Genomic DNA, 21296 nt, shown 5'->3' with positions numbered 1-21296 from the left:
AGGCAAATAGTAGAGAGTATGTGAAAACTAAAATACTGGCATATCCCAGATCTGTGGGGGTCTGGTGGCACTGCAAACCATTCTGAGCCACTTCTCATGACTGGAATGGTTAAGTTCTACTTCTCTCAGCCTCAAAAATTTTCTTTAGCCTTAGATCTATTTCAGTTAACTCCCTGATATCAGCAAGAAATAAAAATACATTAATAAGAAGTCCAGAAAATTAAGAAGTCCTAATGCTCTCCAGTATCAGGGCAAGAAACATGTGGTATTTTAGCCTGTGAATAAATCCCAGAGCTCCCTGGAGGAACAGAGAACAGTTCCACTGACCAACCCATAAAAGCCAAATAAAACTCTTAGAAGTGTGGGGTTTTTCTAATGCTTATCCTGTGTGTATCCTGCAGCCTAACTGCTATCTCGGTAATACAGATCCAAGTGGAAAAAGCTTGATTCAGCCTCATGCCCATTTGTTCTGTGAGGATTCAGTCCTTTAGAAAAGAAACCATTTATATCATCTAAAGAACATGTTGGGCAGTTACAGAGGAGGCAAGCACACAGGCTGTGCAGATAAGCAGGAGTCATTTAGGACTTTGCTGTGTCCCTGCGGGGGGTTACTGTCACCCCAGTGGAGGGGATAGGGATTGTGCTGGTGCTTCATCTTCTGCTGCATTGCACAGCCCACCAGGTTACTTCAAACATGCCAGGGGGGACTCAGCTGAGCTGTCTGCCTTGTACCCTATGCTGAGCCTCAGGCAGTTCTCTGCAGGCTGGAAAGGCTGGTGACCTCCAGTTAGCAATCAGGAATGATCAGTCTGGGGCAGTGACTTCTACCATTACAGTTCGATCTAGAGGAAACCTGATGACTGGGCCCTCCTTATTAATTGTGCTCTGGACCTATGTCACTTCATTGCACACTTCAGAAAGCATAACAATAAATACTGCAGATACTGCATTGCTTCATATGGATTCTGTAGGTTAAAATCCATACCAGGTGTAAACAGTGTAGCCTGAGTGACATTACTGTTCATTGACTTTTTACCTTGTCTTCTGTCCTTTCAGAGACCATGTTTTAATTCTGCTGGAAGCTATTTCACTATAGCAAGTTCCCCTTAAATGGACAGGTGTCAATGTTTCAGAAATTAGAGTCTGGTATGACTACAAATTCATTCCTTCTCTCCCCACTCTGTCTAGACTTCATAGCCATTTGCAAGTATGCCAAAAATACTGTTCTGCAGTAATGTTTACATAGTGGCCTATCAAAATATTGTTACCTGGTTAAAAGGAACTTGACAAATCTTGTGAGTCTGAGCTGACCACTGTCTGCCGTAGTTCTTGGGATTATCTTTTACAGACACTCCAAACAATGCAGACAAGGCCTAAAAGATGCCTGCCTTTTAAAAACCCTTTTGAAAAAATTTCTTAATTTTGAAAGAGTATCAGCTGTGGGATACACTTGTTTACAGAGCTCAAGGAATATCGTCCCTCTTTTCTCCTCAAGTCTATGTCTAAGCTGAAATTTCATTCAAACTGACGGCAAGTATCTGTTACTTACTTATAAAAGAAACACATACCAAAACTTAAATGTAATCTCGGCAAGTGCAAGTGTGGAAACTACCCTAAATCATGTGGCCTAGAGCCCATCTTGTGCACCTCTATGATGGACAGTTGTTTCTAAAGCATTGTTGTAGGTCACAAAAAGTCCAAAGAACTTCTAATGTACTTAGAGAACTTCAGGCAAATCTTCTGACCCTCACTTCAAGACTTCTGATCCAAGGGGGAGTTTCTGACAACCAAATATAAGCAATATCCCATGAGGTCTGCCATGTTCTTGAACCTGGATTAACTATTTCTTATCTTTTTGAGTGGGGAGTTCACTCCCATGGCCTCTTCGTTTAAATAAGACCAGAAAGTGACTGGAGAGGCTTGAAGTTTGTCATCAGTAGAACATTCAACTCTGTGAGTGTAGCTCTTGGAGTCTGTGAAGTATTTAGATGTGTAAATGCAGGCCAATACCTGTATTACTACTTTATGTTCTGGTGCCAGTTTTGTTTATTCCCGGATATAGTTTTGTTCTTATGAAAAGCTCAAGTTGCAAAACCTCTGTTGTACTTCTGTGACCAGGAGCTTTTGCTGGTTTTGCCTGACAACCTTTTACCTTCTGTTTTTTTGCGTTGCTACACGGATATCCCTTCAGGAAATGTTCAAGAATGAAAGATATCGTAGAAAATTGTAGGTGAATCAGACAATTGACACTTTGTTGGCCCAGGTGGGTTGGCTCTTGCAAGTTCTTGTCTATGCACTCTCTTTTGTGCTGTTTCATTGTTCAAACACCATTATTATAAATTTTCTGGAACCAAACAAGTGGGAAACATAAGCAGACACAAACTGGGGATTTTTGCTTGTTTGCAAGTGAATTAAAAAAGCCTCATTGTAAACAAGTTACATTGGTTATGAAACTTTGTTTTTAGTAAGAAGAGATTGTATGTATCTGATATGAAAACCAAGCAAAGAGCTTTCTAGACCTTTCTAGAAATCTTAATGTAAACGAAATCACCTTATGAAAAAAGGTGCAATTATAATTATAATCTAAGATGTTTCAGGGAAAATTTTGAATTATAATTAGCAATTATGGTCTGTGATGTTTCAGGGAAAAAATTTGCTTACATTATATTATTTAGTAATCCCACTATTTCTTATTTTGTTATCAACAGAGGTTTTTTTCCTCACACTTCTAAATACTAGGTGTTCATACAGATTATGTCTATCTTAATAGTGTTCACAAGTTTTTATTTGAACTTGAAAAACATTTCACTGTGTTTAATTTAGAGAAATGAGATTTCTTTAATTACTGTCTGTAGAAGCTATTAGAAGCTTAATTACATTTGCTAAATAATTTTTTAAAATGTTATCATTTTAAGATTACTAATTTTTAAAAAAATCCGTGATCTGACTATGTAGGACTTCCAGGTTAACTAAGTATTCTCTCTACACCCCTCCAACTATAAGAAAATAATGTCTAAAATGGAAAAATTGATCATGATAAGAACTGAAGATCAATGCAAGTCTTCAAAATTGGACCGTAAATTGTCAATGTGAATAAATAACAATAGTTTTTTTAGGAGACAGAATTTTCAAAATACGTATTATTTGCCTTCATTCAGCACTGCAAATATGACACAAAGATGAGCTTTGAGAAGCTGAGAGAATAATGGCTACTGGGGTGCAGATGTTTCACCTATACAAAGCCTACCTGTGTGTAAATTGCTCTCAGGCATTGTGTGTAACCACCATGTCCATAGATATGTCTCCAGGAAAGGTGCTAAAAAAGGCCCACATAGTTCCTTTCAGTCTATTAGCTTCTGGTAGACTATGAGAGGGATGTTTTTGGTATTTAATTTTTTTTTCCAAGGTGGCTCCAATTTTGTGTGTCCTGTCACTGGGTGTTTCATGGAATTAAAGAGCTACTGGGCAGCCAGAGCTTGCTTTTGGAGCTCTTTGAAGTGATGGGCAGACAGTGGTTCTCACTATCTAGCTCTGTGCCAAAAGATTTTATGAGTTATTTAATTATTTTTTTTCTTGTAAAATAAATGTTATCACAACTCGAACTATATATACAGAACTGCTCATGTAATAGCCTGCCTAATTCAGATTAATTGCAGGCTCACAATGATAAAGGAGCTTCAGCACAGCAGTTATTCTGTCGCACAGATGCAATTAAAGCCATACCAGTGCAGTATAAATAATGCTAAATTAAGTTGCTGTCCCTCCACATGGTGGCAATTTTGAGCTAGTGCACAGTGAAAGCTAGCATCTTATTTTGTTCAAAAGGAGTAAATACACCAAGAAACATTTGTAATTTATTTGAATCGCTCTGGAGCAACACTATCACCCAAGAATGTAGAGTATGTAAACTACTGTCACTAAAGTATCAATAATAATAATAAACATTTCCTATCTTGCTATTCATCTTAGATTCAAGCAAAGCTTGAAGTTTACATCTGAAAGTCATGGCATACATGTGCTAGTCTGATTTGAGGCCAAATGTGTTAGCATATAAAAATTTCATAGTGGAAAATAAATTATTTCCTTCAAATTATTTAATTTTAACTGTTTTCAAGGCAGTTTTAGAAAATGCTAATACAAATTATTTAGTGTCAGATTTTCCTGGTTTGTTTGGGCAGCCTGTTATTTTGGGAGCAGAATACTGTTCCAAAGAACCATCACTTTTTCTTACTGGTATGAAAAAATCTAGAAGATACCCGCCTAAAATTAGGATACTGCTTTTTATACTATTTATATCTTGCTGTTGCAGAGCTGTAGTAGGAATAAGTTTAGGGAAAATGATTGCACCATAAAATAATTGGGGAAAAATATAGAACCTTAATATAAATCAAGGAAATTTCTTCTTTACCCTCTGTAGTACAAGTCTGTGTCAGGTGAAAGATGATTCATTTTGAAGAGGTGTGGAAATAAAGTTACCTCTCCCTCCATGAACCCTCCAAGTGCTTATGTTATTGCTGTTTATACCTTAATGCTTCACTGTGCTTTAAATACACCTGTAACTTCATCCCTGGGAAGGCTTTGGGTATTTAAGTGTATTTGTCAGTATTCCCAGTATAGCTGGAAACTGTAACAAGGGAGAAAGGCATATTAACTGCCACTGTCAGAAAGGTCTGATTTCAATAGCTGGCTAATTTAATAAAGTCTTGCTTCAGTAAAATGATTCAGCTGTAAGCAACATGTAAAAACTGTAATAAGCACAATAAGCAATGCACTTCTTTTTCCCCCATTCTTTTGGGTAATGTTTTTTCATGCTGACAGAGTCCACTACAAGGAATGCTGCAATGTTCTGCAAAGTTGTTTGTCAGTGCCTTGGTTTATTTTTGCAGAGAAGTATTGATTACAGAATGAGAAACATTTGGTTTAACAGCGATCGATGAGTAGCAAACAAAGGACACTGAAGTTTGACTCATTTTAATTTGAATGAAAATACAGTACCCTGTGCAGTTTATGATGGAATAAAAAATGACATATGCTCTTTGTGCTTGTAATCACATTTTTTCTTGTCATTTGTGAGTGAAATAAGTTCAGTCAGACAGAGGACTGTAGTCTCCTGTGTGCTGGTTTTGGGACCAGGTCGCACAACGGGAGTTTAGAGAGAGAGCTCCAACCTTGCGTAGTAGCCCAGGCCTTTCAGGAGGGTGACAGGCAGGTCCAGCTGCCTCTGGAGGTGACCACACCAAAGAGATCACGCACCTTCTGTGTAAGAGGGGTGAGGGTGAACCACCTTGGACTCCTTGACCTGTTTTATTTGCAGGACCCAAACACAAGCTCTCACAAAATACCTGTAACATGGAGAACATTTGTACTTCCCTTTACCCAGCAGCTTCAGCTGTGGGTAGCTGGAGCTCAGGTACATTCTTGACACTTGAACAAATATCATTCAATCTCCATGCATTATGTTGGGGGAATTAAATATTCATTGCATTGGAAAGAATGAGTTACTTTGTTAAACCAACTGGGAGACCAAGTAGCAAATTCTAGTTTCTGTTTCAATTAATATTTCATAATTAATTCTTGAAAAATGGAACTGTTCCACCATCCCTCTCTCATCTCTTGTCTCAGGCTTTTCTATGGCTCCTGTCTGCAGCAGTCTTGCAAAAGGGCATACAAGGGTGATAAAATAGTGGGTTTGAATACTTTGAATGTGCATATTTATTCATAACAGTATTGACTTGCTAGAAAAACTAATTTTAGTGTGCTTCTAGTAGTTGCTATTTGTTTACTTCATTCTGTTTTCATTGTCCACTTTCAGGGCTGTATTCTCTCTGGCTTGTAGGCTTTTGTGTTGTAAACCAGGCTATGATTCTGTTAAATTATGACTTTTATGGCAAGGTGTCAGATGCATAGCATCAGAAAATGCATTAAAAATAAATAAATAAATACTCAGTTTAGGTTATCAATGACTTAATGGTACTTCAGACTCTAAACAAAAAAATATTTTAGTCTTTTCTTCCCATCATTTAAATTCATTGCAAAGTATCTGTTTGAAATCAATATTAATTACACAGAAATTGTGACCCTCTAGCAAATGCTTTAAAATAGTTGTTAAAAATTTAATGTGAAGGTTATTAGCCTGATTTTGAGCAACATTAGGCTTGTGTTAAATATTCTCATGTAGAATTTTTTTGACAAAATAGTGCTCCCATGTTAGCATAATTAGTAGTACTATAGTAAACCCCTTCTTATGATGCACTGGGGAAGCAAAGAAAAAATTCAAGAATAAGAGGAATCTTATTTCTACTTAAACACTTGCCCTTTTCCCTACCTATAAGGGAATCTTAATGACTTGAGGTTACATGTGTGCTCCTTCTAAGACATTTCTGATATTTGAACTAATCAGTCCGGTTCTATCTAGCTGTCGTGAAGACTTGCTTTTCATAAGACTTAAACATAAGTTAAACAGAAGGAGGAACCAGTTTCTATGTAAGTGTTGGGCTGTCTCCCTGATGAATAGCAATGCCCTGTGTAGCATGCATGGCATGTGTGTACCCAATCCCTCTAATTCTTCACTTGTGCTTAACTATAGCTTTAAATCTTGACACATAGACACATTCTTCTTTTACGTGCAGTAACATTATTGATCAAAGGAGTGGTATGATGACAGGTAAAAATAAATTAAAAAGATAAAAATAAAATACTCTGGTGTGGTGGTCTGCCCTCAGCCTTGGGTCAGCCACGCTCTTGCATCCCTTCCTCAGTGGGACCCAGGGAACAAAAAATGACAGAAAAGCTTGTAAATCAAGATAAAGACAGGGAGATCGCTCACCATTTACTCTCACAGGCAAAACTGACTTGATTTCCAGTGATTAATGTATTGCCCATTAAAATAGATTTGGATAACATTAAAAAAAAAAAAAGAGAAATTTAAAACAACACTTGCCAAAGTGCAGTCTGGGGAGTCTGATTCCCCTACAAAGCAGCACAGGGGGATAGATATGCAGGCTGAAGTCTCTCCATGGCCATCCCTCTGTGCTGGACCTTTCTCCTCAGAAGCTTCCCCAGCTCAAGTGCAGGCTCTCCACAGGCTGCAGCTCTTCAGGAAATGTCCCCATAGTCCTCTATGGGGAGACATGCAGGGAAACATCCACCCCAGCACTAGGATCACTCCTCAACCCCAGGCACTCTCTGGGCTGTCTCTCACACCTCTCTCCTCACTCCTTACCCCTCAGTGCCAATTGGCCCTTTCTGAATTTCCACGAGTGTCACTGATGTGCTCAGCTGTGCCCTGTGCTGGGGCTGTGGCAGAGCCAGTGGGAACCTCACGAGGAGCTCCCACAGCCAGTGCTTGGATACAGCTGTACAGTACATCTGGTCCTCTGACGTTAAAAAAAGTAAGATTATGGGGGTGGCTCATGATGGAGGGGCAGGGAAAGATGCTTTGAGGTGGAAAGGCAGCAAGGAACAAGCTAATGGCTAAGCAGCTTTAATAGGGAGGGCATGAGGACATCACCACTGTAGAAGGGAGAGAGGCAGGTCCAACAAAATGTGGGGGACTGGAGGGTTTTAGAATGAGAAATCTGCTTGAGTTACTGAAATGCTCGACCCTTGTGGGAAGAAAGTATTTCGGGGAATTGGTCCTACCATTCCAGTGAAACATCTGCTGATATTACCTGCAGTGACAGGTAAAGGAGTTAAAACTCCAAGTCCCCAACTTGGAAGGCTTTAGTGTCATCCATGTCTAGATGTAAAGTTAACAACAAAATAAACCCGAAAGGATAAAATGGTAAAATAGCAGTCTTTCCATAAAAAACCTTAATGCGCCACACGTTAGCTCTGTGTGCTGGGTGTCAGACTGTTCAGAAACGAGTGGCCTGTTATGCACCATGTGCTGCCATCTGCCTCCCTGGGATGCCACCCGCTCCATCCTCACTCGTGTCTCCTCACTCAGCAGACAAGATATTTGCAGTTTGATAGAATGTGAAAGAACCATGTGCTGACATTTGTGACGTATCCCACAGGAGTTAAAGGAGACATAAATGGTTGAGTTCCTCTTAAGACACTTGTGTGGCTGCACGGGGTCTGTCCTTAGACCAAGAGCACGGCTTTTAACCAGTAACTCTGAGAATCAAAGTGTTGTCTCTTGGTCTCTTCATGGGGTGCTGAGGAACAAATTGTATTTTGCTGTCAAATGCATGTGTTATTTTCAATCTAGTTATAAATAGTTTTCATGCGTTTTGTTTTGATCATGAGTATCTCAAATTGGATTCCTTCCTTAACTTTGAGAAGATGACTTAATGTGTGGTACATGTCCCTGACTGGATGAGAAATGAAACATTTTGACACGAACATTTCTACAGCTACACAAAAAGGAGCTTGCTGAAGTGCAAACGCTGGTTCATGAGCATAATGAGTAGCTGGTGAAACTTGATTGCTGAAATGTTCTTGAAAAAGTAATTGCAAATAGTATTTGCTCAATGTTAAAATATTCTGGTACTTGCACAAAAGGATCGGTAGAGTTTACTAACCCTGTCTTTTCTCTCTAGTTTGTTCACATAAAATTTTTGCCTGTTTGTAAAGTTACCAGAAATTTGACTGGGTGACGTGATGAAAGTCAGATTATCTGGAGACACTGAAAAGAGGAAGGAAGAACGAAGTAAAGGTTATGTTTCTAAGAGGAGAAGGGTACAACTGTGCTGCAGAAGGCAAGGAGAGAAAGCAGGGAAAAATGCTTTGAGCAGAGCTCATGGAGAGAAGAACCTGCAATTAAAGAGGAATTGGCAAGTGGGAACACATAACTTCATTGGAAGATGGGAATGATTTTTCTGGTGTTAAAAGGAACTGATGCATTTCACAAGATACTTTTTTTATTTAACCTTTTCTTCCCATGGCACTTTCTATTAAGCTTATGTTCACTATAAAACCTTGAACTAGTTCTGCATTCATTTCTTTTCACACACCTTTATTTTTCACAGGAATAAAGTGGGGTTAGCACAGAGGAGCTTATAAAGGGCATTATGACAGCACAAAATTTCTGCAGAGTTCAGGGATATGTGTTCTTCTTCCAGGAGACAAAAAAAATCTCAGTTTAATCCTGGCCTTTCTGTACATTAGGCTCACTTTTCTCTTTTGACACTTCATTATCGCTTTTCTGGGTTTGAATAAAAATGTTCTCTTTTCTGGTAGATAAGGTCACTACTGCTGGGAGATACTTTCTGTGTGTAGTGTACATGAGTATTTTGTGTCCTGGAGACCACCCCAAGTGTGGGTGGTCTCTTATTCCTTTTTCTCCCCACTTTACAGTGTGTAATGTCTGTGATCTGGCTGAAAGCAGATCTGCTTTCTGCCTGCAAGAAATGGCGGAAGTGCCACGAGGTTGTCAGTAAATTCTTGCATAGAATCATGAAAGTGAAGGCCAGTGGTGTGGTTGCTGTGCAGTTATTCATACAGGAAGGTTTTGGTAGCTGGGAAGAGAATCCAGAATTTCAGGGCCATAGGTCAGTGTAACCTTATGACTTGACCTTTCTGGTCTTGCAGCCTTATGATTTGTTCGTTATTCATCCCTTACCCTGAAAGGGGCCTGAATTTTGTACAGCAACAGTATGTCCTCATATAACAAATACTGTGTTTTGATGCTTACCCTTGAGATGGCTGAATTGGAACTGGGCATTTAACTCATTTCAGAAGTTCCTAATGTTTAGAGATTTCATTCTTGTGACGTTATTGTTCTTGTAATGTGAATTTGTTGCTGATTTAAGAGTTTTTTCCTTAAAGTAGTTCCTACATCCTTTCTTAAGAAAAACTCAAGAAAGCCCATGTGGATGTGCTGATCTTTTTGCGTAGGATGATAATACAGATTTCCCCACATGAATAGAGGGAGTAAATGGTGGCAGCAACATTCTCTGACCTATCACCATGAGGTAAATGAAACAAAGAAATAGCTTACATAGCTCTGTGACCTGTAGGGAGAAGTTTGGGCTTGTGAATCTCTGCTGTATATCCAATGGTCTACTAGAAAGTGTGGATTTGTGATTAGCAGGGGCGTGGCCATGCGTGGAGGTACAGCACATTCATTCCACAGGAGAGGGAGGGACTGTGAGCAACTTGCAAACAAACACCCTGGCAACGAGATGGAGAACAGGATACTCCTCTGCTGTCACCTTTTGTCTGTGTTACCCCAGGGAGATCTGCTTTTGCACATAATGTAGAAGGAAGCTTTATTCGAGCAGCAGAACATGGTCGGTGTACCTGACATACAGAGGTAGTTGCTGTATCAGAATAAGGTCATTGTGGTTACAGTGACACTGAATGAGCATTGAAGGCATGGCTGAATCTCTGGTCTTCAGTCCATTGCCATAGTTAAGCTGTTACTGCATCAGGTATTTCAGGCACAGCCTGATGCTTTTAGTCAACTCGTCCACTCAGGTGTTCATAGCGGTACCTGAGTTTCCTCCAAAGGAAACAGTTTCTGTAGGGAAAGTTGCATATTTGGTTTTAAGCACAGTTTCTGTAGACACCGGTATCTTCTGAAAGCTTTTCTAAGTCCTGGGTGGTAATTATATATTTCTTTTATGCCATTTTCCTTACTACCTCTGGGAGCTCTACATATCCCTTTAGCAGCAGTGAAATTCCTCTATAAGAGAAGATGCTAACAGTCTTCAGCAAGAGCCTCTGGAGCAGTATAAGTTTGAAGCTGGCACTGATGGGATCTAAGCTGGAGAAATATTGTCTGCTGTGAATATTCTTCCCATATCATTAGCCTTGAGTTATCCTCCGTGAGCCGTACTCTGTACGGCTGCTGTGTATCTTCTGCCTGCGCTGAACTCTCTGCTCTTCTTCTTGTGGCACAAACCAAGGATTACTCAGCACCGGGTAGGATATGGTTATATAACACTAAGGACAGTAATTAGACAATTTAGTTAGAACAATGTATTTTTTTGCCAGTAATTTGTTTCTTGGGCGTTTTTCAGGTATTATATATGGCCAACCAGACAGAACCCCTCTGTTCTCTGAGTAATTCCCCCCATTTTTTCACAAGCATAGAGATATTTCATTTAAACCTTTGCAGCCTCCCTTTGTGGCATCTGCTTATTTATCACTGTCTTTAAGATCTGTTTTCCTCTTGGTAATGTTCATATTTTTGGTCCCTTGGTTACTGCCATTGTAAATTATTATCCAGTAAGATTTATAGCTGTGAGATTTGTACAAATAACCTGTCTCCCCCATTTAATGGCTTAACACTAAGACACCTTTGTTATTTACTAATGAAGCTGTACGAGTAATTTCTATATAAATTTTTGCAGGTGGGTCATGAAAATTTAGGTCAGCAATGGAACTATGTCAGACTGTCTGACAGGCTACAAATTGCCCTGCACTATAGGCACAAAGCATATAGGTGGTGAACCCACTGCAGCTTTACAATAATTTAACCTGTTCTTAGACATTAGAACCCCATCGCTGAGTGAGTATAATGTAGTACCACTTAAAATGCTTGTGGGTTTTTTTAACTGATTTGTTATCACATTTAAATTCACAAGGAAAAATTTAATTTAATTTCATTTCCATTTAGCAAAGTCATATGGAAAAGGCTGTATATACATTCTTTACTTCCAATAGCATTTTCTTATAACTTTTAAGTTAATTTCACTACTCCTCTTCAATTACATTTAGCTACTTTTGGAAGAGGGTTTTAAAATCATTAGCTACCCTTTTATATGATGTTCTTTGTTTAAAAGAAAAAAAGATTAGGCCATAGCTTATGTAGATTTATCCAGGTAGTGCTGTATGTTGGGGCTTGAGTTTTTTGGTCCCATGTTTTAAGAATTAGCAACGTCCATATGCTATTTGCCTCTGAGAACTGTTAGTAAAATTAATGACACTTTTATCACTCTTATATTCGTTTGATTGCTACTCAGTTTTTAAAAACATATTCATTGTCATAGTATTTCAGTAAATAGATTCAAATACACTCTATCCTGCTGATAGGGATCCTTCTCTCAGCCAAAACAAGAAAACAAGCGGCTGCAGAGCCAAGTCCTTTCCTGCCCAAGAGGTTGAAACATTAAGGGATAGGTGACAAATTGTCCCCTTGATTCGTTTCATGCTTCCCATGTCTGCACTCAAGGAGGAGTAGTTGCAGATCTCAAATATAATTTTTACATTTATTTTGAATGGAGATGAAGAAAAAGAGCTTGGAAAGAGCGGGTGGGTGTTTACTTTTCAATATGCTGACATCTGTGAGTCGAGTAAGGGTAGCTCAGTGTGATGGGATATTCTGAAATATAAAATGAAACTTTCTATCTCTGTGTAAAATTGCTGTACAAAACTGATGGGACTGGATTGTTAGGATCATTATTTTGATTTTTTTAATGATTTTTCCTGAACTAAATCTTAAATTTTTCCTAAAAGTGTGTTTCGTGTGTATAATTAAATAAATAACTTTTTGTGACATTTCAGCGTGAGAAGCTGATACATGAGTTGGAGGAAGAAAGACATTTGAGACTTGAGAGTGAAAAAAGATTACGGGAGGTGACACTGGAGTCAGAACGGAGCCGGGCTCAGATGCGTGGGCTGCAAGAACAGTTTTCCAGGTATGTTGCAAAAGTAAACTGTGTTCAAAATGGGAACATACTTTCCCCCAAATGGGAAGAACATACTTTGGTGCAGAAACTTTGATCAGACCTGTTGATAACTTGAATGGATATAATCTACGGCAAAAACTGCTCTTCCTCTGAAGTTCCATGAACATAACAGGCTCTTGGATAAATGATCGTTAGCATCCTTAAAAGGCTTATGCCATCATTCTATGTAATGAGGAAAATTTTCATTTCTAGAAATTTTGCATTTGTTGTAATTCCCAACAATTTTCTAAGTGTAGGTGTTCACTTCTCGAAAAGTACATGCCATTGATAAGTCAGTATGCAGTTGGTTGTTTCTGTTAAACAACAAGAATGGGTTTGATCAATCTGAATAAAGAGAAAAACAAACAAACAAAAAAATTATGCCTTTTAGCAGCTGGGTGCTCATCCTGCTTGGACGTGCTTTGAATTTCTTCTTGCCCTGCCTGGGCCAGAGCTTTGTGCTAGACCAGAACTCCACTTACATGAGAACCAGCTTAGAGCTGGGATTTAAGACAAACCATTCATCTGACAGCAGTAAGGTTTCGAGATATTTATTGTTTTCATGATACATGAGGAGGTCTTGTACATCAAATATGTTTTTTTACTGTTTTTGTCACATGAACAGAAATGAAACGATCAAAAAAATCAAAAGATACAATGGCATTTTATGTTGCATATTTTCCATCAAGACTGAATATTAACTTATTCCCTTGGACCACTGAATCATTGAAAAGTAAAAGTTCAGTTTAATAAAGTGAAAAAAACTGGGGATGTGTGTTTTTTTCAGTGGTTATGTTTGTTGGGGTCTTTAGGGCTTTCTGTTTGGGCATTTTTTATGGGTTTTTTCCTCAGTGTTTGCCATGCAGCTCCTCTGATTTGAATCTGTGTTTCTAGGCAACACTGCAAAAACCATTGATAGCAGTAATAAAATTTGTTCTCATCTGTTATTTTGTGTTTGTAAAATTTGCATTAATTCTCTTCAGAATCCAAAAAACTATTTAAAAAAAGCACAAAGCGTTCAGTTAAGTCTGAAGTTCTTCAACAAAAATGCTAAGGATATTTCTTTTTCAGTTTTCTGTTGTTCCTCTTCTATGATCCTTCATTTCAATTTTACTTATTCTAATGAGACTCCTGGAGTAATATACACAAAATAAATCCACCCTATGAGTATTCTTGCTTAGAATATTTTGCTCTATTGTATATTAATCTTTGTTTAAGGGAGAATTTCCCCAGGTCCTTTTTTTTAGAACAGTATTATTGCTACACTAACTAGAAACCTTTGAAATAAACTTTGAAGATGATGGAGCCGTGATTTAGAAAAGAAGGGGTGAGGGGAAACCAGTCTGCAGAGTGATGCACCCAGTAACTCCATAAAATTTTAACTGTTACGTATTCAGACTCTTCATTATTCCTGTGAAACTGCAGTAGTCTGATTAATTTCTACCATGTTTCTGAAAAGAATAACTATTTTATTAGTTAGGATCCCTGAAGTCCACTATCTTCAAATTAATCCATTCTTTTTCTTCTGTTACTATTTGCAGTTGAGCTTGCTCTGATCTATCAAGAAGCAGAGGGATGCAAGTTCTTTGAATTAAAGTTGTTTGTCTCTTTATCTTTGTACCTCTGATTCAGATAAAGGCGAATACCTTCTAAATCAGCATTATGTTCTTTTTAAGGCTGTCTGCACGTTGGCTAAACTGTTTGAAGGCAAACTTAAATATCACTTCTCATTAATGGCAACTTGGTTATTCCTGTGAGGAAAACTGCCGTTGGCCTCATCACGCTGTGGTTTTATTTTAGTGTAGACCAGATGCTAGGAAGTGAATGAGTCACTTAAATATTTTATTTGCTTTTAAAAAATATTTGTTTTGATGCATATTAAAGTGGGGTTTTTTTGCTGATATTTAGTAAAATATTAAGATATTTGCTTGCACAAACAGACTTTCTTCCTAAACAAGTGTATTTTTTTCTTAATCTGCTTGAACAAATAATGAAACTGGCAACTGGATAATCTTGTACTACTTAGAGATTCTGTATTGTTTGAAGGATTTGAGACTTTTTTTCTCAATTTGAACACAATTAAATGGAACAAGACAGGTGGTGATGGGAGATGATGTTAAAATCAAGTGAATTGGAAGTACTTTAGAAGAAGATGGCTAGAGAATAATACTTTGCATTTAAACATCCTGTCTTTCAGAAGCAAATAGACTAAAGTAAGGACATGTATGATAACATAAATCTTTTAAATATGTGTAATTCCTGAACTTAGTGAATATACATACACGTTTCTACATACAGATGCAGAGCAGTGGTTTAAAGTGATTTGGCAAAAGTTTCTTTACATTTTAAACTATTTTCTTTGCATGTTTGAAGGAATGAAACTTGATAGTTGGTAAGCTGTAAGTTGATCTTTGTAGTCAGGGGAGCAAAGCTGCCTGTTCCTAAATGAAATTGTGTGAAAACTTTACTCTGTCATATAAGCACATAGTTTAAGATTGAGAACTTCAGAAGGTGAGGAGTTTTCCTATTGATTGACGTTTCTGTTCTTACCAAGTAAGCAATATTTCAGGCTAGGAGTCTGAAATAAATCGAAGTTCTCTTTCTTAACATCTGTATAAATCTGCCAGAGCCTTAAAGTGACACAGTAGTTAGTTTGATAAATATGTGATAGCTCCTGAAAGAGCTTTTAAAACTAAGTTTCTTTTCCAGAATTGTACAGTGGTGCGTCTCTGTAGTTTTAAATTTGCTTTCTCATTTTATTGGAGGTGAATATGTTTAAGGTGTGAAGAAACTGTGCAAGAAAATTTTTTAATGCCAAAGTTGTGTTTTTACACTGTAGTTGGATCAGTTATTTTTACGTTGCCTTAATATAGTCTCACCTTGAGTTGAAGTACTTGATGTTTTCTTTCTTAAACCCACTGAGATCTGTTGCTTTGCTGCAGCTGTTACATTCTGTAAGGCTCTTTTTGGCACAACAATGCATACTTGCATTTGCTCAAATGCACAGAAACTAACCCTATAAATGCATATCAACCCAGTTTCTACCAAGACAGTGCCATACAGTCTGACTATCTGGTTTTGAATGTTGACAACTGCCATTGTGTGTCACCGTTTAGGTTAGTGGTGTGCCTGCTGCCTCTTTATCCAGCTAAATAAATTAGGCTAATTCTCTTTGGTTTGTTTTTTGTTTGTTTATTTTTGGGTGGGTTTTTTTGCTGTCTCACAGTTTAACATTAGTTCCTCCTCGAACATCTCACATCTTGGACATTAGGGAAGAAAATACGCTGTGTCTCATGTACCTCCTTGTTCTTGGTTTCAGCTGTGCTTTTCCTGCTTTCAGCATTTTCCTACAACAGTAGGAACAGAAATACAACAACTTTGCCTGAAGCAGTAGGTGTGATTCATAGTATCGTTCTAGAAAGCACACTAATAGATACAATATAAATTGTTCGCATTTCCCTGCTGTACATCAGTAAGCAATAGAAATTGTTATCTGTTGAGTGCATACAGTTCATGTGACTGAACTGAGATTAAATATTAAAGCAGTAAAAGAGGTAGCTTTGCTTAAGTTACTTTGATTACTGTTTTGGTCTGAATGAAATAGGTTTAATAAACGCTATTACAAAGTATATCTCTATACAGTAATTGAAAAGGGTGTTATCAAATCTTAAAAATCCCTTTTGGGTAAATTTCAAAAATCTTTCAGTTAAGGTTGTGGTGTTTATTGGTATAAATGTGTGTGACTGGAGAACTGCCTCAGGCTTTTAAGAATAGATGTTATTGGAAGAATAGGAAATGGTCCTTGTTTGATCTTCCAGGGTCCTGTGAATGGGATGAGTGCAATTCTCATTAGACTGTATTTCAGCATTCCCCTCACATTAATATTGACTGTAGTGTTAAGCCTGTCACTTCTGACAAGGGGGAAAATGACTACTACAAATCTGGCAACACTTGGCATAAAAGGACTGTGTGGTTGTTGGTTTAGGCACATCCTTCATGGTTTTCTCCAATTATTGTTAATTCCCCTTGCTCCATTCTGTTTTGTCAGCAGATGACTGGAAATGATAACTGTTTCCCCAGCAGCTGTGATCAGGAGATTTTTTGCATTGCATCAGTATGTTGATGTTGCATCATCACATCTTAATTTCTAACCTCTGCTTGACCTAGAGGTCAGACCTCCTTGCACTTTTGTGGCCTTACTGACATGCCTGGTAATCCACATACAGCAAAGACCCTGTCTGGGAAATATAAACTAGTAGGACACATCAGTAGCCCCTGTGTTTGGTAAATTTGTCGAATGTCCACCATTAATAATATTTTGATCTCAATTCTGGAGAGATTAAAATGCTCTCCTAGCACCCATTGATGGTATTCCTTTGATTCTCTCATAGCAGGGATGAATAAAATACTATGTGGGAATTCACTCCTTTTCTCAGAGGAAGATAACATAAGAAGTTGTCTACAATTGAGCTATTTTGTGTAGTTCTGCGTTCATCTACTATCATCCTCCCTGCAAGCCCTGTTTGTAGGGTTATTTTGGGAAGCAGATTGCCCCAAAAATGGAGTTTGTATCAAAGGCTGACCCTGTCATCCTGCCCTGTGCACTTGCTTCCTGCTTTGCTGCTGACTGTGAGATGGCCACTGTCAAACACCTTGTGGCAGGTTGACCTGGACTGGCTGCCAAGTGTCCACCCAGCTATTCCCTCACTCACCATCCTCAAGAGGACTGTGGGAGAAAAGAATAAGAAAAAACCCTCATGGGCTGAGTAAAGGTCAAGGAGATCACTCACCAGGTACCATCAAGGGGAAAGTAGACTTGACTTGGAAAAGATTAATTTAACTCATTGCCAGTTAAATACAATGTAGGATAGTAAGAAACAATGACAAAACTAATAATGCTTTCTCCCACCCCTCCCTTCTTCCCAGACTCAGCTTCATTCCTATATTCCTGACTCTTTGACCTCCACCCTGAGCAGCATATTGTGTGGTAGCATTGTGGGGGGAGCTGATGCAATCAGTGCAAAACACTTGGTCTCTGCCACTGCTTCCTCCTCACACCTTTTCCCTACTCTAGTGTGGAGTCTGTCCCACTGGGGTCTGTGACTGCTGGGAGGCCTCTCAACTGTCTGCTGTAAGGGAGGTGAGACCGATGCCTACTCAGGCACGAGCTCTGGAGCTGCCACTCTCCGTGTGCTGTCACTGCAGGACTGCTGAGCCCTTGGCTGAACTCACTGAGCCTCGGGACGTGGTGTGAATGCTGCTTTACTGGGGCTTTGACCTAATGCTCAGGATATCGATCCTGTCTTTGGATAAGAATTGACAGAGTTAAAGAATGAAGTTTCTTTTAGATTAACACTGAAGGGGTGAGTATATTAGTATTTTTATTTATGTACATGTACAACACTTAGGCACATATTTCATCTCTAATAGTTACTCAGAACTGTCAAGCACTATTCTAAGTAAGATCAAGGAGCTTTTGTGTGAATAGTTTTCATCTGGAAGAAAATAAGGGAATGGTTTTACTAAATCCATGAAATTAAGCCCAGAGGAGATTTCCCCAAGTTGTATATGGAGTTCGACCCTACTCAGTTTCTGGGCTACTTTGAACTAAATATTCTGGTTTCCTGTTGTTTGACCAATAAGTAGTAAAAAATAAATGTTATGATTTTTCATAAACTCTTCAGTTCTGTGTATGAATACAGTGGTTTTGAAAGTACATACACACGAGAAATATCTTCAAAGAATTTGTTATCTAAATTTTCTTCAGAAACTAAATTCTCATTCTCATGCTAGAAGCCATCAGATTGAAACACATGTTTTCATATGGAAGTTGAGAAAGAACCAAAGCAATGAGGTCAGAGTGGCTGCAGAGGACTGAAGAACCAGTGTAAACTTGAAACACAGAAGTCATACCAGGACCAGAAGTTATAGAAAACTATATTGCATAATGTATATTGACTTGTGTAACACTTTTAGAGAGCAAAGGATTACTTTACTTCAGGCATTGTTAGAGATGCACAGAGAAGTACATGCAGTTCTCCATCTTCTGTGGACTCTTAAGGCACTGAAGCTACATTAAGAGCCAGCCCTGCTTCAGAACCCTGATGTGCACTAGTAAATCATGTGGTGGTGTTTCATGGCAGCTCTTAGTTGCTGAAAGCTTCTTGCAAGGGATCCAGGGAAATGGGTAAATTTTATCTTTCATCTGTGTACTCAGAAAATCCTGGGTTTGGTTTATATTTATCTGTTTGCTCACAGTGTGCATCATACTTATATTTCTGTAAGGTTGCATCTATTGCCTTTTCCTGATTTATCAGAGCATGAAATTATATTCTGCTTCCTCTGTTCTAGCTAGCACTATAATTTAATAGGATATCATCAGTTTTTTCCCTTTGCATAATGTGATAGATTAAGACAAAAGTAGCACTAGGTTATAGTGTAATCCTTTATGTTGCCCTGTCTTTTAAATCACACAGGACAGACTAACATAGAAAATTATATCAACTTTTCACCATAGTTTAACAGTAGGTTACCAATGCCCATATACAGGTCCAAACATCACATAGAATCTATTCCATACATTGATTTTTGTAGTAAAAAGATGGTTTGCATATTCTTTGCACTCCCATACCATAGTCCTGACCAAGCAGAAACTATCTATATTAGGTAGCGTGTGATATGTATCCATCATCTCTCTTCTTATATGGCTGTTTCATTCCCAAAGTGAGAGCTGATGTTGAAGAAAGCTCCCAGAAGCTAGGGAGTAAGAGCAGGGATTCCTGTGCAGATGTAGTGATCGGGTTTATAGAATTCTTTATGTCAGAGGGCAGTGAACACTTAACACTTTATTTTTGTGAGATTGCGGACTTCCTTGCTACTGGTGTTTAAATAGATTGAGATTCATGTGTGATGTTTATGTACTATGAAATCCTGTACCTGTTGAAGTTCACAGCTCTGTGTGTTTTATTTTGCACAGTAATAGGTATATTTTTGCAGTTATTTCTAGCTACAGATAATTGTCCATTGTAAAACATGTTTAAATTTATGAAAGGACAGTGCTGATACAGGAACTAAGTGCTATGACTGAGTAATGTTGCTGCCCAAGAGCTGTGTGGTCATGTGTGGTAAGATGTTTCCAAGACAGATAGAAGGTAGATCATTGTCAGGAAGACTTCTGTTACTTATTGTGATTTGCTGATCTTATGAATGTATTTTTGAAATTGCATTGGAACATGCAAAGTTGCAGACTTTCTTTCCTGTGTCACTTGCCACAGTTTGGTTTCTTTCCAATGTAGGAAATCAGAAAAGTCATAGATGTGTCACGTGCTATTCTACAGTTCCTTAATGCCATAGAAGGTAAAGAGACGACTCAAACCCAACACATTCCTTCCCATGATTAATGACATTTCCTCCATGACCATTCTAAGGGGATTCCACAATTTTTAACACATGGATAACCCTTGCATCTTTGTTGCTGCATGGATCTCCATCCCTTACCTCCACTGAGACAGCAGACTGGAGGATGGTGCTAGCACACAGCCTTCAAACACTGATGTGCTGCCCCCAGGCTTATCTCCAATAAGCCTTTTTTTTTTTTATTATTTCCTGGGAAGGGAGAGGATATGATACAGAAATGACAGAAAGTTTTGAAACCTCCATTGCATGTGCCTTTCACAACTGGCGGTCTTCCCCATCCTTCTGTCAGTCATACATGTGCTGTCCACACTTTGAAACTAATTTCTTCACAGTGAGACTTTCTACTGGAGAGACACACATTTTTAAAATCAATATGTATAAAACTGATCTTCTGATTTCACGATTAGCTTGAAGTGGCCACCCAAATAACATTGGATTATCCCATTTTAGTTTATTGATCCTCTCAGACTTGTGGTTCCTTTTGTCATACGGTTGGAAACCCATGTCCGATATGCAATTTGCAGATTATAGACTGTTTCTCTTTACTAATGGATCATAGAGAAACGTGAGTTTATGATCACAATTTTTGTGGTTGTTTTTCTGTGAGATGCTTGAGATGGCTTGTATTAGTAATTTTTCTGTACTATAAAACTTGTGTTGTAGACTGTAAATGTATCTTTAATGCGCAGTGATGTGTATTCAGATTGATGGTGGTAGGTACAGAGCAAATTAAACACCATGAGGGAATTCTATGATTAAAAAGCTGACATAAAATCAAATTATCTTCATAGTTATACTTCTCCTTTATGAGCATGATTGGAATCTTCAAAGGTTCATTGGTTGACTGAGTGTAAGTTTTACCTTTACAATTTTACAACAAACTAAACCAGGGAGCCTACACTCCCGTTCTAATTGCAAGCAGATAAAATCTGATCCAGAAAAGTGCTCACCCTTTTTAAGATATTGGTGTGTCTTTCACACATCTGATCTAGTAAGTGTCCATGGTGGGGGAGTTGGAAGTAGATGATCTCAAGGTCTTTTCCAACCCAAACCATTCCAAACCAAACTATTCCATGATTCTATGATTCTGCTCTCATTCCGCACAGAAGGAAAAGTGTTTCATGTACCTTAGGGGAGTTCAGTGCCTTAAATAGCACAGAGCTACAGATTTTGAGGTGAAGATCATGAAATCCTGACAGTTGTCTCTCTGAGTAGAATAATAGAGGAATACTTTGTTTTGTACAGATTTAAAGCAAGGTTTTC

General features: G+C 38.3%; 1 protein-coding gene and 1 long non-coding RNA gene across 2 annotated transcripts in view; both read left to right on the top strand.

The window, feature by feature from the left end:
- Positions 1 to 21296, top strand: part of NCKAP5 (NCK associated protein 5) — a 372817-nt gene that overhangs the window by 176078 nt on the left and 175443 nt on the right. The window contains exon 5 of the mRNA XM_017820947.1: positions 12454 to 12587. Within this exon, the coding sequence (XP_017676436.1) occupies positions 12454 to 12587 (134 nt within the window). The remainder of the gene's footprint in view (positions 1 to 12453; positions 12588 to 21296) is intronic.
- Positions 1720 to 8780, top strand: LOC108500225. Its single transcript, XR_001875787.1, has 3 exons — positions 1720 to 1812; positions 2192 to 2263; positions 8578 to 8780. It is a non-coding gene; the product is annotated as an uncharacterized LOC108500225 (long non-coding RNA).

The sequence above is a fragment of the Lepidothrix coronata genome, unplaced genomic scaffold (genome assembly GCF_001604755.1).
Source record: "Lepidothrix coronata isolate B3197 unplaced genomic scaffold, Lepidothrix_coronata-1.0 Scaffold86, whole genome shotgun sequence".
Lineage (NCBI taxonomy): Eukaryota > Metazoa > Chordata > Aves > Passeriformes > Pipridae > Lepidothrix > Lepidothrix coronata.
The sequence above is the reverse complement of the archived record's forward strand: the minus strand, read 5'-3'. Positions and strand labels throughout refer to the sequence as shown.